The sequence below is a fragment of the Pelodiscus sinensis genome, chromosome 10 (genome assembly GCF_052426305.1).
Source record: "Pelodiscus sinensis isolate ZL-2025 chromosome 10, ASM5242630v1, whole genome shotgun sequence".
NCBI classification, from domain to species: domain Eukaryota; kingdom Metazoa; phylum Chordata; order Testudines; family Trionychidae; genus Pelodiscus; species Pelodiscus sinensis.
This window is the reverse complement of record NC_143061.1, coordinates 34,343,898-34,357,968: the sequence shown is the minus strand read 5'-3', so window position 1 is coordinate 34,357,968 and position 14,071 is coordinate 34,343,898. Positions and strand designations below refer to the sequence as shown.

General features: G+C 45.6%; 1 protein-coding gene across 8 annotated transcripts in view; it reads left to right on the top strand.

Annotated features, from left to right (window-relative positions):
• The window catches only part of U2SURP (U2 snRNP associated SURP domain containing), an 84,292-nt gene that overhangs the window by 14,946 nt on the left and 55,275 nt on the right, over positions 1-14,071 (top strand). For 4 of the 8 annotated variants that reach the window (XM_089780843.1, XM_089780841.1, XM_089780836.1 and 1 more), the window contains exons 2-3: positions 10,760-10,807; positions 13,564-13,668. In XM_089780843.1, the coding sequence (XP_089636969.1) occupies positions 10,760-10,807; positions 13,564-13,668 (153 nt within the window). The remainder of the gene's footprint in view (positions 1-10,759; positions 10,808-13,563; positions 13,669-14,071) is intronic. The other 4 variants (XM_089780842.1, XM_089780840.1, XM_075937664.2 and 1 more) reach the window with 1 other exon arrangement.

The window sequence follows — 14,071 nt, the reverse complement described above, 5'->3', positions numbered from 1 at the left end:
AGGGGTGTGATACTGTAAATCAGTGTTTCCCAATTTTATTTGGCCACAGAACCCTTTTCAACTTAAAAGAATTTCAAGGAACCCTTAGGGTTGCCAGGGTAAAATCTGTCCCAAAAAAAAAAAAAAAAAAAAGACCCACCAGAATCGGTCAAGCAATAAATAAATAAAAAGCTGCAAAATAGACTCTGTCTTTTTAAGGGGGCGGGGGAGTGCCGCATTCTCGCGGAATCCTTACTTTCACTTCACGGAACCCCAGGGTTCTGCGGAGCACCAATTGGGAAACACTGCTGTAAATGAAGTTATACTGGCAAAACTTTTATTTTACTGGTACAGGTCGTTTCTCTTAAGCGAGTATGACTGTTACTGTACTGATGTAAAATGCAAGCTTGCCTGGATAGCTGTTCCATGCTAGGAGTGGTTTGCTTCTATAGTATACAGGCAACTCTGACTTACGACCCCCTGATATACTAACCCCTGCATTTTTGACCGCCTTGCTTTGGCCGCCACCTCCACCTGGCACAGCTCCGAGCTGGCTCTGGGAGCAGCTCGTGCCATACAGTCTTCCCCTGGCACAGCCCCCAGCCGGCTCTGGGAGCAGCTTGCGCCATGGACTACAACTTCCAGGAGGCAAAGTGGGCCAGGAACGTAACCCCCACTTTTATCGTTGCACCTATGGGGGAAAAAGTGTTCGACTTACAATGGCTCGACTTACGACGGTTCTTCAGGAACCAATTAGGTCGTAAGTGTGGAGGTCACCTGTACTCGAACAGTGGTTCCCAGCCACTGGTCTGTGGACCGGTGATGGGCCATGAACCCCTGCCTGCTGGGCCACGGTATTCTGCCAGGCCATGCCCCCAGCCTACTGGGGAAGCCTTACCAAGACCCTGGTTCCAGCTCTGTGGCAGCCACGCAGCCTGGCCGGCAGGGCAGCATAAGGAACAGCTGCCCCATGTGCTGCGGCTAGAGCTGTCCCTACTGGGGCAGCCTCATCATGGCCCTGGGTTCAGCTCCGCGGCAGCCACCCAGCCGATGGGGCTGCGTGGTGGTGGCTGATCCAAGGGGTGGGACTGATCTGGGGGTGGCTGGGCTGTGCCACTGAGTGGGCCTGCTCTGGGGTCGCTGAGCTGTGTGGTGGAGCAGGGCTCCTCTGGGGGTTGAGCATGCTCTAGGGGGCGGCTGATCTGCATGGTGGAACAGGCTGCTCAGCCATGATGAGCCCTGGGGGTTGGCTTGGGACCCCCTTGTGGGGCGGCTGGAGCTGAGCAGGGGCCACCACTACTGAAGAGGGTGGGGTGACAGGACAAAGTGGGAGAAGCTCTCCAAGTTGAAGTCAGTGCCCTGCTGCTTTCAGCCTAGCCTCTCCCCAACTTGGTCCCTGTTTTCTTTTTTTCCCTCCCTTCCTCTTGGCCACAGCCCCCCTTCTCCTGCCCTGCCTCCCGTACCCCTTTGCCTTTCTCCAAAAATTGGTGAAAACCAGAACTATCCTGCAAAGCATGCCATCTGTTTAACAAAGTATGATTTTGATCTTCCCATCCACACAATCACATGTATTGTGTGTGTACAGATGCAGTGTAAAATAATACATGACCACTTACAAGTAATTACCGCAATGAATAGGAAAATATGCAGATAAATTAATTACTATAATGAATATGCAAATGTTCCAGTGCTGGGCCGTAAAAAGTTTTTGAATGCGTTTGCAGGTCCGCAGTATAAAAAGGTTGGGAATCACTGTACTAGAAGATTTACCTGCAATTGTTCAAATTCTTAACTCAATTAATTTTTGTTTCTTGGAAAATAAAATACAAATGTACATAGTTCAGTTAAATCATTTCCTTGTGGTAGGGGTGGGGATGAGGGGTTCAGCATGCAGGTTGTCCCTTGATGGTAGGATACCCCAACCCTCTCTCACCATAGCAGCATGGGGTCAGGTGAAAAGTGCCTCTCCATGGCCACTGCAGCTCTTGCGGGCATAATCCGGGGAAGGATGTATGTCTCTTGGCTGGAGCAGGTCCAGGTTCGTCTGCCCTCTGTGTTTCCCAGCTGGAGGAAGTGCATATGTTTCAAACTCTGTTCTTTCCCTTTTCTCCTTGATGAAGGGGAACAGCCAGCAATGGTCCTGTACAAATCTGGGAGGGAGGGGGGAGAAGGTTCAGCCACTCAGGGCTGGTGCAGTCCTATGAGGAGGGAAGGGTCACCCCCAGCCAGCCCCTTTCACCTACCTGGTGATTTTGTCTCTTTTCTGTATGGTTTTATGAGAAGCAACCTCATTCCAAGCACATCCCATTCTCCCGGTACAGCCAAATCTTGACTAGGCATGTCAAATTTTAATTAATTGGCTAATCAAATAGTCAATGCAATTTGCATTGACTATTTGATTAGTCGATAAGTGTGTCTCCGCCATTGAAGTGTAGCAAAAGCCCCTGTTTCAAAGTGGCATTGCCACATGGAGCCTGAGGTTAGCGGGGGAGTTCCCAGCTGACCCTGGGATCCACATGACACTGCTCCTTTGAAACATCGCGTGCAGCCTGGGCCAGCTGAGGACTAGTCGTTCATATCCTTAATCCGGACCTTGCTTTAAGTTATGATAAGAGGAGGCTGTATATTGAATTTGGTGGTTCTAGCTTTTACTGTTTGACAGGAGTGGGCGAAGGAGCCTCTGTGGGCTGCATGTGGCCCACCAAGTGGGTTGATTTGGCCCGCACAAGTCCTGCAACTCTCCCGCCCCTAGGCCAATCAGGGCCTAGGGATGGGGGAGCATGCCTCTACCAAATAGGGCTTATCTAGACTATGGGGAACAGTTGAAAGAGGATATGCAAATTGTGGGAATTTGCATATCTTCTGATGGCAGTTTCAAAAGCTCTCCGGGCTCGAACCTGTGACCTCTGGCTACAGAGGCAGGTACCTTATCCACTGCGCCACTGGGGGAGCCTCAGCCCCCCCAACGTCCCCACATTCTGGGCCCCCTTTATCCTTCCTTTGTTCCAATGGTGCCTGGTCCATCCTTCGCCAAGCTGGTGGTGGTGGTGGCTGGTCTCTGCTTTCAAAAGTGAAAGTAGTTTAGACGCGACTTTTTCGGCGAACGGCCCCTTGGTCAAAAAGTCGTGTAAACCGAGGAGGGGGGAGTTCGCCAAAAAAGCTGCATCTAAACTACTTCCGAAAGCGCAATCGGAAGATGATATGCAAATTCCGCAGGAATTTGACTGTTTTTTTTGACTGTTGCCCATAATCTAGATAAAACCATAGAGGCAGCGGGGGAGGAGGAGTACTTCAAAGTGGCAGTGCCACATGAAGCCCGGGAATCCCCAGCTGATTGCGGGCTCCCTGCAGCGCTGCCCCTTTGAAACGTGGTGGCGGCATTTCAAAGGGGCAGAGCTACCCTATTGACTAATCGAATATTTGATGCAAAAATGCATCAACAATTCAATTAGTGAATTACACGCTACTTAACATCCTTACCCTGTATCCCGCTTCATCTCCAGCATTTATAATAGTGTTAACTATAAAGAAATGTAATAAACGTATTTTTAATGTATAAAGGAGTTACACTTAGAGGCTTGAGAAGCACTAGTATACGTAATCCAACACTCCCAAGATGTCTGAGGGGTAGTTATGTTAGTCTGTAACTGAAAACACTTAAACAGCAAATGATCCTGCAGCACCTGAGAGACTAATAAAAAATATAGATGGTGGTATGAGTTTTTATGGGCACAACCCACTTCTTCAGATGAAAGAAAGGATGATAGCTATGTCATTAGAAGACTTCTTCCATTGATCCAGTGCTGTCTAGAAGAGGTCTTAGGTTGGCTAATTATGTTGCTCAGAGTATGGATTTTTCACACCTCCGAGTGACGTAGCTGGTTCAGTCTTGTTTTCTAGTGTAGACTAGGGATGTACAATCCTGGTTAGTCAGTTAACCAGTTTAACAGAAGATTGAACTAACATTTAACTGATTGAATGGGATCCAGACTGATACCACCCTGCAAGTTGACTATTTGCATTTCCCTCCCCCTGCTGCCTCTATATCAGAGGCAGCGGGGCAGGAAGGAAAGCGGGAGGGAAGCAAGAGCCAATGCTGGGGAGAGCCATCTCTGCGGTGAGGAGGTGAAGGGGGACAGGTAAGGCAGAGGCACGGCACAGGACCCGGTGCGCACCGCCTGGCTCTTAATACATTTAAAAGGCAGAGCCACAGCAGTCAGGGACCTGGCACGAGTGGAGACTGTTTCAGTCCCCGCTTGTGCCAGGTCCCGTGCTGCGTTTCTGCCTTTTAAATGTAATAAGAGCCCAGTGGCTCTTACTAAATTTAAAAGGCAGAGGCACAGTGGGGTTAGCTCCTGGAGCTGGTGCAAGCCAGGACTATGCAGTCCTGGTTCATGCTGGCTCCGGGATGCTGCAGCTTGTACTACCTTTAAAAGGCAGAGCCACAGCAGGGTTAACTCCCAGGGCTGTCGTTGGCCGGGACTGCTTAATCCTGCCCCCCCGGAGCTAACCTCACTGCGGTTCTTCAGTTTAAATGTAGTAAAAGCTGGGCTGCTGCATGCCCAGCTCCTACTACATTGAAACTGCAGAGCCGTAGTGGGATTAGCGAGCACCTCCCCGATCGACTAATCGAGTAGTCCTCTGATTAATCATGATTTAACATCTCTATTCAAATCTTGAAGCTCTGTCCATCATTTATTTTAAGTGGATTTGGTAGTGTTAAAAATGGAGGTAGTGTCCTTAAGGAAACACAGTGCATGCAGATATAAGTGGTAATATCTTGGTTGACTGGAAATGGGGAATACTTTTAGTGATGCATTTCTTAGACTAGTGGTATCTGACATTGTTCCAATCTGGCTGAATGAGGAATAACATTTTCTTCACGTGACATGTTTAAAAAACAAATTTCTTACAATAAAGAAGATTGTTAATGCCCATGTAGCTAACATTGAGGAAATTTGGTAATCTCTACACTTTATTGTTAATTTTAATTTAAAGATAAATGTGTATGAAAAAGCCATAAATTAAAGGGGACTCTTCTGTAGTAGTGGAGTTTTCAGGGAAGTATGTAAGAGACTAGTTGCTTCTTCTTCCCGCCTTCCCTTGCTGCCTCTATTAGAGACAGGCAGCAAACGGGGGGAGCAGGAGCCCATGCTGGGGGGAGCTGGCATTTGCTTTTCGGATAGTCAACTAGTTCTTCACATCCCCACCAGGATTATCTGGTCCAGCAACATCTGCAGTTTGGCATGACCACAGATGTTCCAGGATCAGAGAATCCTGGCATATTGCTGGGGGAGGGGTAAGGAACTGGGTGTCAGCATGTGGCTCAACTGGGCTGCAAGGGGGGAGTCAGGAGCCAGTGTGCAGCTCAGCTGAGCTGTGGGAGGGGCAGCAGTGGGGGGGGGGGGCTGGCAACAGGGGACCTGAAAAGACCTCCCCATGTCCAGAAAAACCCCTCCTCCGGGAGCAGTCAGGTCCTGAGAGTTCCGGGCTAGGGAGATCCAAACTGTAGTCTATACTCCTGGGGAATTGAGCACCAAAAAATTAAAAACTCTGTGCACAGTATTTTAAAGTTCTTCAAAATTCTGCATATATTATTTGTAAAAAAAACCACTATAATTATAGCAACCAGTGTTCCTTCTAGGTGCATGGCCGCATGGCTTCACAGGTGATTAATCAGCCCCCCTCAGTCAGAGGCTCCGGGCTCTGTGCACAGAGCTGTCTGACTGGGTGGGGCTGATTAATCACCTGTAAAGCTGTGCTGCCCCATAGCTGAGAGGGAACACTGATAACAAGCTTCAGTTATGAATTTATTTCAAATACCTATCAGCAAGTATGCTTGTAACAATACAGACAACAAAAAAGATGCAGGAAATGCTTTCTGACAAATAGATTCCGTACTAGGAATATTAGTACAGAATGCGGTAGGGATGTTAAAATACAGGGAAATGGCTGTCTACATGTAGGGATGTAAGTGATTAGTTGACTATCTGATAAGCATTTGACTAGTGACTTAACTAGTCATTTCCCCCCACCCCTCTTGCTGCCACTATCAGAGGGACAGCAAGGAGGGAACAGTAGTCTGTGCTGGGGGAAGCCAGCTTAAAAGCTGGTGGCTAAGAAGTGGTGGAGCTGGGGGCTTGCCTTCCCCAGCCCTGCCTTCACCAACAACCCATGTTAACAATCCTTCCCTTTTAGAAAGAACCCTGTTCCACACTTCTCCCACCCACGTGCAACAGGCTCCATCCTAGCACCTACTTCCCTCTCGCTCAGCTCTTCCATTTCCCCTGACTACCCATGCCTTTGTGTGACTTCTAAGCGGAGCAGGAAATAAGTTCCTGTATTGTTTAAATAAATGATTATTCTGCATTCTAGGGATGTAAGACTGTAGCATGAGCTTATCAGTAACCCAAATGGTCCCCCCCATCTGGCTCCCTGGGACCGTGGCAGCAGGCAGGAGCCTATACTCAGTAGGAGCTGGCTTTGATGCCCCTGTGTCAGAGGCAGCAGCATGGGGCAGCAGCCAGCTCTCTTGGGAGTGGGGCAGCAGGTGGGAGATGGTGCGTGACATGTATCCCTCACACCCCATTTCTTCTTTCCCATGTGGCCTTGGACCCTCACTAAGCCATTCTCCATCCCCATAGAATCCTAGAATGCTAGGACTGGAAGGGACCCCGAGAGGTCATCGAGTCTAGTCCCCTCCCCATGGCAGGACCAAATACTGTCTAGACCATCCTTGTAAGACATTTATCTAACCTACTCTTAAATATCTCCAGAGATGGGGATTCCACAACCTCCCTGGGCAATTTATTCCAGTGTTTGACTACCCTGACAGTTAGGAACTTTTTCCTAATGTATTGCTCCATCTCTTTCCCCTTATTCCCATGTGTCCTTGCACCCCAATCCCATTTAACCCCTGTACCAATCTGTCCCCCTACCCACCACTAGGCTTTCTGAATCCCAGTCTGTGACTTCCCAGAAGCTCAATGTGCCCAATGCTGGCCATCCCTCCATATCCCATGCCTCCTGACTTGGCCCCAGGAGCAGGGTTCAGTGAGGAAGGCTCTTTTTCTATCCACAGCTGGAGCGGCTGTCACCTGAGAGTGGCTGGCTGCTCTCTAATCTGGTGCCACAGTGAATGATAGAAAGGAGTAATTACAGCACCTTTCTGGTGAAATGTATTTTCTGCGGTGGTGGAAGGAGAAGAGTGCAAAAGGGGAGAATTTATGTATTTATTTAAAATATTTTTATCCTGCCTCTTTCTGTAAAATATTTGAAGCGGCTTACGAAATGTTTATATATATTATAAATATATATAAACGGATAAAAAGGGTGGCTTTGTCCTGGCACTGAAACTGTGCCAATGTTGGTGCCAGGCGAATGTCCCGGGGGAGAGAATTCCGTTGCCTGGGGGCAAAGGCTGAGCAGGCTCTGCTCCTCATAGGTGTCTGCGCAGCACATAAATTTTGAGCATAGGGAGTGATGTGGAATTCTCCCAGGAGTATATTATAGTACATGTCTGATTGTGCCTTCAGTTTCAACAGTAGCCCAACGTGTCTGTCTTCAAACAGCATAACTAGGATAAAAATATTTTGTCACCTAACAATAATATCACACAACCTTTATATTTTAATTGAATATGCATTTTCTTATACTGAAACATACTTATTAATAAAAGTGTGTGGGGGGAGGGAGAAATTAAAGTAAATGTGTAAAAGTAGAGCTGTGTAATAAATTGCCACTCTACATTATAATCCTTAAATGATCTTTTAGAGCAGGAGTGGCCAACTCATTTAACAGCGAGAGCCAAAACAGCTACAGAAAAAATTGCCAAGAACCGCACCAGAATTGTCAAGGAAAAAAAAAAAGCTCCCCAGAACAGAATTGTCGAGCAAAACCAAAAGCAAAAATTTTTTAAGAAGGGGGCTGTCCCTTTAAAACAGCCGCCATCTTGGGTGCCATTTTTAAAACCCCACAGCTCCGACCCGGTAAGCACAGGGAAGCCTGGGGCGGAGGCTGTTTGGCAGGGCGCAGGAGTGGCTTCGCGAGCTGCGCTTTTGGGGGGCAAGAGCAGCAAGCGGCTCACGAGCTGCAGGTTGGCTACAGCTGTTTTAGAGATTTAACTTGTAGACAGCAAAATATTTACGACTAGGTATGCATAGTCTTAAAGACTGAGCCATTTTGCTGTGCGATTCCATACTTTTGAATTGAAAATAGCCATAAAATGATTAATTTCATTTTAAAGTATTAGAATGTCTGTTTGAAGATAAACTTTTGAGAACAATCCTTCCCACAACTTAGAATACTGCAAATCAATTCTTCCAAAATTTAAATGATAAAATTGTAAAATAATCAAAAGAATGCTCATAGAGTATGTGTGTTGCAAAGCCTTAAGCAAGTGGAATGAATGCATGTTTCTGTCCTCATCTGTCAATTTTTGGTATCCCAAGTACTAGGCTATGGAGTAATTTTTTTTCTTCTTCGCTGAGGTCCACTTGTCAGAACAGGTTGTAGTAGAGTATCATTTGGGGGCCAGTTTTACAGCTTTTCAGTTCTTTGAACTTCACTGTGTTTGCCTTCCACATTACACCTGAAGGAGTTCCCATGCACTGCCTGAGCAGCATGAGATGGTATTTGCAGGGTAGGAATCCGGGCCATGACTCTTCCAACTTTTGGTTTACTTGAATTAGGCTCCAGTTGGCAGTGATTAAAAATTGCTACCTAATATATGTTTGCAGATCAGTATGATCTAGCTTGTTGGTCTCATTTGAGTTCTACAACATAAAAAGCCACCAGAAATATTAGTATTCTTGTTTCTCTGACAATACAGTGAGCCCTCGCTACTTCGCGGTTCGACCATCGCGGATTCACGACTTCGCGGACTTTTTTCTGTACATTAAAGGGTGGTTTGTTAACAGTACTACGTAAAGGGAGGGTTTTAAAAGTCTGAATATACATGTTAAATAAATACGTAAATATGGTGTCCCTACTTCGCGGATTTTCAGCTATCGCGGTCGGGTTTGGAACCTATCTACCGCGATAAACGAGGGTTCACTGTAGACGTTGAATTCATGTTCAGATTGCTCCCTTTATTCTCTCCTTTCCTCCTCCAACATTTGTGGAATCGCACACTAGTGGATAGAGTACAGAACATGGTGCTTTTGTGCATTCTATACATGAGTTTCAAATGCTGTGTACAATCTGACATGTTTTACATTCACCAAAGATTTTATCCACTATACTGTCCTACAGCCCTTAGAACAGTGGCTCTAAGCCTTTTTCATACCACGGACCAGCAAACCCATTCACAAACTTTTGGTGGACCAGGAACATTTTATTTATATATTTGCATATTCATTATGCAAATAACGAATGTGCAAATATGCAAACAAAATGATACCGTCTGCCAAAAGCCCTGGCCCCCAGAGCTGCAGCGAATAGCCAGCTTTAGCTCTGGCAATCGCCCTCCATTCCAAACATCTGTGCCAGCCCCCAACTCCTTAGAGCCCACCATCACCAGACCCCCCCACCCAGTGCTAGCCTCCTGTTTCCAGAGCCCTACTGCACCCAACCCCCCCCCCCCCCGTGCCAGCCACCAGTCCCCAACATTAGCTCTATCCACAGAACCCCCAGTGCCAGCCCTGCCCCTGTAGGTCCCTAATCTACTAACCTTGTCCCCAGAGCCCTCCAGTGCCAGCTCCCCACCCTGGATGCCCCTGTGGTAAGCCCCCCCCCCCCCCCGTTGCCCAGGTCGTGACTGCTCTAAGGCTGTTGTGCTGCAGCCCTCCCACCACTCAAAGAACCGCTCTTTCCTGTCTGGAAGGAGACCCCACCCCTGCTTAGTGCTGGTTGGCTGAGAGGCAAGGCAGAACATAGCTCTTCCAACAAGCGGGAGGGGATGTGCTGGGTGGTGTACCCCAGCCTCCCAGAGCTGCTGTGGCCCAGCAGCCAGCGGCACTGGTCCACAGACCAGCGATTGGAATTGCTGCCTTAGGAAATGTAGATGAAATTTCACATAATACGCATCCCCACTGTTAGAAAAATTATGTACTGATGAACAAATATAGCCCTCAAAGAGTAATTTCTCAGTATCCTATATTAGTCTTAATATAAAAGTTTTGTGTAGTTCTTGGAAAATAGTGGAACACAAACTTCTGTTTTGGTTTGGATGTCCTGGGGGTTTTGTATAAATTCCCTACAAATATTGTACTACTTGGTGCAAAATGATTGCTTTAGTTCTCGTTTCTTTTTTGGAAAATTGCACTTCTAGCAGCTGTAGGCTTTGGGATTACCATGATGTGGGGATTGTCTCTTGTGGATGTATTCCTTTAGTTTTATCACATTTATGGTCTTAAGATGTTTTTAATTACATTACAATTGTTTTCTTTGTTTTATTTGGTAATTATGATACCATCTTTTTTGGTGTGTGAGTATATCTGTGCACATAGAACCCTCAGTGTTAAAGGCTAATACAAGTTAGACCTCTATAATCTGAAATCCAAAGAGCAGAATTCAGATATTTATGGATAATTGCAAGAGCCTTTTTTCTATTCTTTGCTGCCTCAGATACTATCAATATATTGAGTATAACTGTTGGACTGCTCAAATATTTTTAAAAAGTTGAAATATATGAGGGCAAAGGTGCGTGCTGGGATAGAGGTAGAGAAAATTGAAATGAAAATGGAATTCCAACAGCTATATCTGAAAGGGCCAATGTCTTTTGCTTATTAGTGAATGCTGTTTGTATATTCGTAAGTGACTTTTCCCCCATCTTTTGCAGGCCAGAATTCCAGATGCGGTACACACTACTGGATCTGCAGATAGTCATGTAAGTCCTGAAGAATATAGCTGTTAGATTACAAAGAATAGTTTGTTTTGCCATAGTCATCTCCCATTAGTGGGTAATACATATAAATGATTGATATGCATTAGTAAATGATACATAGAATTATTTCAATCTTGCTTGCCAGTTTCATGTATGTGTCTCTGCATCCTGAGCTTTTGGCATATTCTGCATGCATGCTTCTGAGAAATGCCATTTGTGATTTTAGCACTTCAGATTATTTTCTTAAACAATTTAGAAAACCGTAATTACTTAATGATGGTACTACGGAATTTGTCTTCCTCTCACTTCTCTTTCTTGACAGAAAGGCACAAAATACTAGAACAAGATCCTTTCTTACTGATATTAGATGAGCTATATATAATATTTGTTGCAATAATAATATTAGAATAAACTGCAAGTTGGACCTCCCTGGTCCAGCACCTTCAGGATGTGACTGGACCTGGACGAGAGAATTGCTGGACCAGAGGAGTCCCCTACATCCTGCCGCTCCCCACTGCTGGCTTCACTTCCACCCCAGCTGGCCACCCTGACAGCTCTGGCTGGGCTGTTGGACACTGGTCACTCTACTGCTGGTCTTGCTGGGCTCCACGGATGCTGACTTCGGTCCTGGACAGGCTGCTGCATGCTGGTTCTGCCCCAGCTTAATTGCCCCATACTTTGTGTATAAATGAGTTGATAGCAGTGGTAGGACTCTGAAAATATTTTGATGGGATAAAGTGTATTATGTAGAGTTCTGGTAACTACTGGAGAAGTTTTCTTTATTCACCTAGTCCCATTTTGATTCTTAGTTTCAATAATAAACAGAAGTGGCATTTAAAAATTGAGATTAATACCAGTTAAACTTCTCTAATCCATCATTCTCCCATCTGGCAACATCCATGGTCTAACATGATTTTAGTCAGTCAGATGTCCACTTATCATGTGTTTGGCCTAGTTTCCTGTGGTCCCATAAAGTTTGTCCACAAACATCAGTGCTGGCTCTGTGTTCTGTACTGTTATTTAGCTCTAGTTTATGCTAAATATCTTCCAAGAGCCCAGTAAGCAGTGGAAATGTTGGTAATGTGGCTAAACAATTTTGACCTCCCGTAGTTTGGCAAATTCTCTGATTTGGCACCAGTCAGGTCCTGAGGGTGCTGGACTAGAGAGATTCAAACTATATTTACTATCCTTTAAACTCCCAATAGTCAAACAAGTTTCTGTCTTGTTTCCTCTTTCTAGCCTCCCCACTTCTTGGGGAAGTTGTTCTCAAATGATATCTTCCCTCTCAGTGCCTTGATGTCTTTCTTCCATCCACCAAGCAGGCAAATCCTCAAGATGATCAATTATTACTACAAGTTGGACCTCCCTGGTTTAGCACCATGGTGACCTAGGCCAGGAGCCAGCTGGTCCCCTGCCTCTGGCCCCTCTACCTTTGCCCTCGCCTTGGGCTGCCAAGGGTGGCAGGGGTTCTCTGTCCGTGGCCTACGCTGTTGTGTGCAGTCATATTTCCCTAGTTTCTGTGCTGCCGCAGGCGGACGAGCTTCTTCAGCCCCTGTCTCCGTACTTCTGCAGGCTGTTGGGGTTGTCCGGGTCTGTGCTGCTGTAGACAGCGGGGCTTCTACAGCCCTGTGCTTTCATGGGTGGCTGGGCTTCTAGAGCTCCTGGCCCCATGCTGCCATGGGCACCTGGGATTCCCCATCACCTGGTTCTGCACTGCTGGAGTTCTTTGATCACCAGCCCCAGCACTGCTGTGGGGCTCCTCTGGCCCTGCTGCTCCCGGGCTCTCTGGTCCAGGAGTATTCATGGTTCTGCCGGATGTTGCTGGACTAGAGTGTGCTGGTTTTCAGAGGTGCAACCTGTATTTCAGTTGTTCATGTGTAATAGTGCTAGAGAGGCAAGAATCAGGAATTGGGTAATGAAAGTTTTAATTGCACTGGGGCTAAAAGAGCTCAATAATATAACTTTCTTCTATATCTTCCCCCAGCAAAAATATTATTTTAAACTTCTCAGCACTCTTTTAATTTTATTACCACTAAAATCCTCCACCACAACTGGCTAGGAACAGTATTCCCTGTAAGTTTTGTGCTTGTACAGCCACTCAGAAGATAGTCATATGCTGCCCAGATGGTTAATAGAGAGATCATAGCTAGGTTTTTGTTTTTACTGGTGGTACACATTTGCACATGCTTCAGTGTGTATAAAATTTATTCTACAAATGGATGGAAAAGATTAGAGAAAACATTGGCTAGGATCACAAAATTGTTTTTTTGGCCAATAGAATTTGATTAGCTGCAACTATTTTCAGTGTCTGTCCATATTTCTTAAATGGCTGCAGGAGTTGCCACTATGTTATGGTTAACTTACCGTTCTCCACATTGGCATCTTCAGCTTCTGCTGACCCATATTATTGGGCTCACAAACTTGGTTAGGTTTCCCCACAAGTAAGCTTAGCATATCACAGGACAACCAACCTAGATCATCATCTAAATTTGGATGTCAGAACTTTTCTCCATAGGCTATTGCTGAATAGTTTTAAATTATCAAAATATTTCAAAACTGTATTGCTGTTGGAATACTATCTGTCCTGTGGGACAAGTCTAGGCAGACTTCAAGGAGTTTTTTTCCCAACTAGCAGATTGGCTGAGTCCTTTCCAAGTAAAACGTTATTTTGGATGTTAGATTCCAAGAATGAGGTTCATTTAAAAAAATTTTTTCTAAACATTCTGTTTAACATTTGCTTTTTTCTGTTCCTTTGGTAGCCTCTTTTGGAAAATAAACTTAAAGCATTCAGTATTGGCAAAATGAGTGCTGCCAAGCGAACTTTAAGTAAGAAAGAACAAGAGGAGTTAAAAAAGAAGGTAATGGTAAATAGCCAAGGTTTTTTTTTCCTATTTTTATATATATATATATATATATTAAATTATCTTGATATATTTGCTAATACAAAGAAAGAAGTGGCAGTGACTATCGAAATTATGCTCGACAGTCTGTGTAATCTACTTGCCTGTGGCGAGTAGATTACAACCCAGAAGAGCCGGGTTCGGGCGATCTGCCCATGCGCAGAACGATCTGTGCATGCACAGAACTCTAGACAGCGTGACTGGCGATTGGGGCTCGCCGCAGCTTGGCGAGCCCTGCATATGGTAATCTTTAAAATATTTGCTGTCAACTATGTTGGGGAACACAGAGCTCTGTCTTGGAAAAGGGAAAAAAGCTGGGATAAATCTGAATGAGAGATCAGATTTTGTGGCCTTCCTGGAAGCTTTG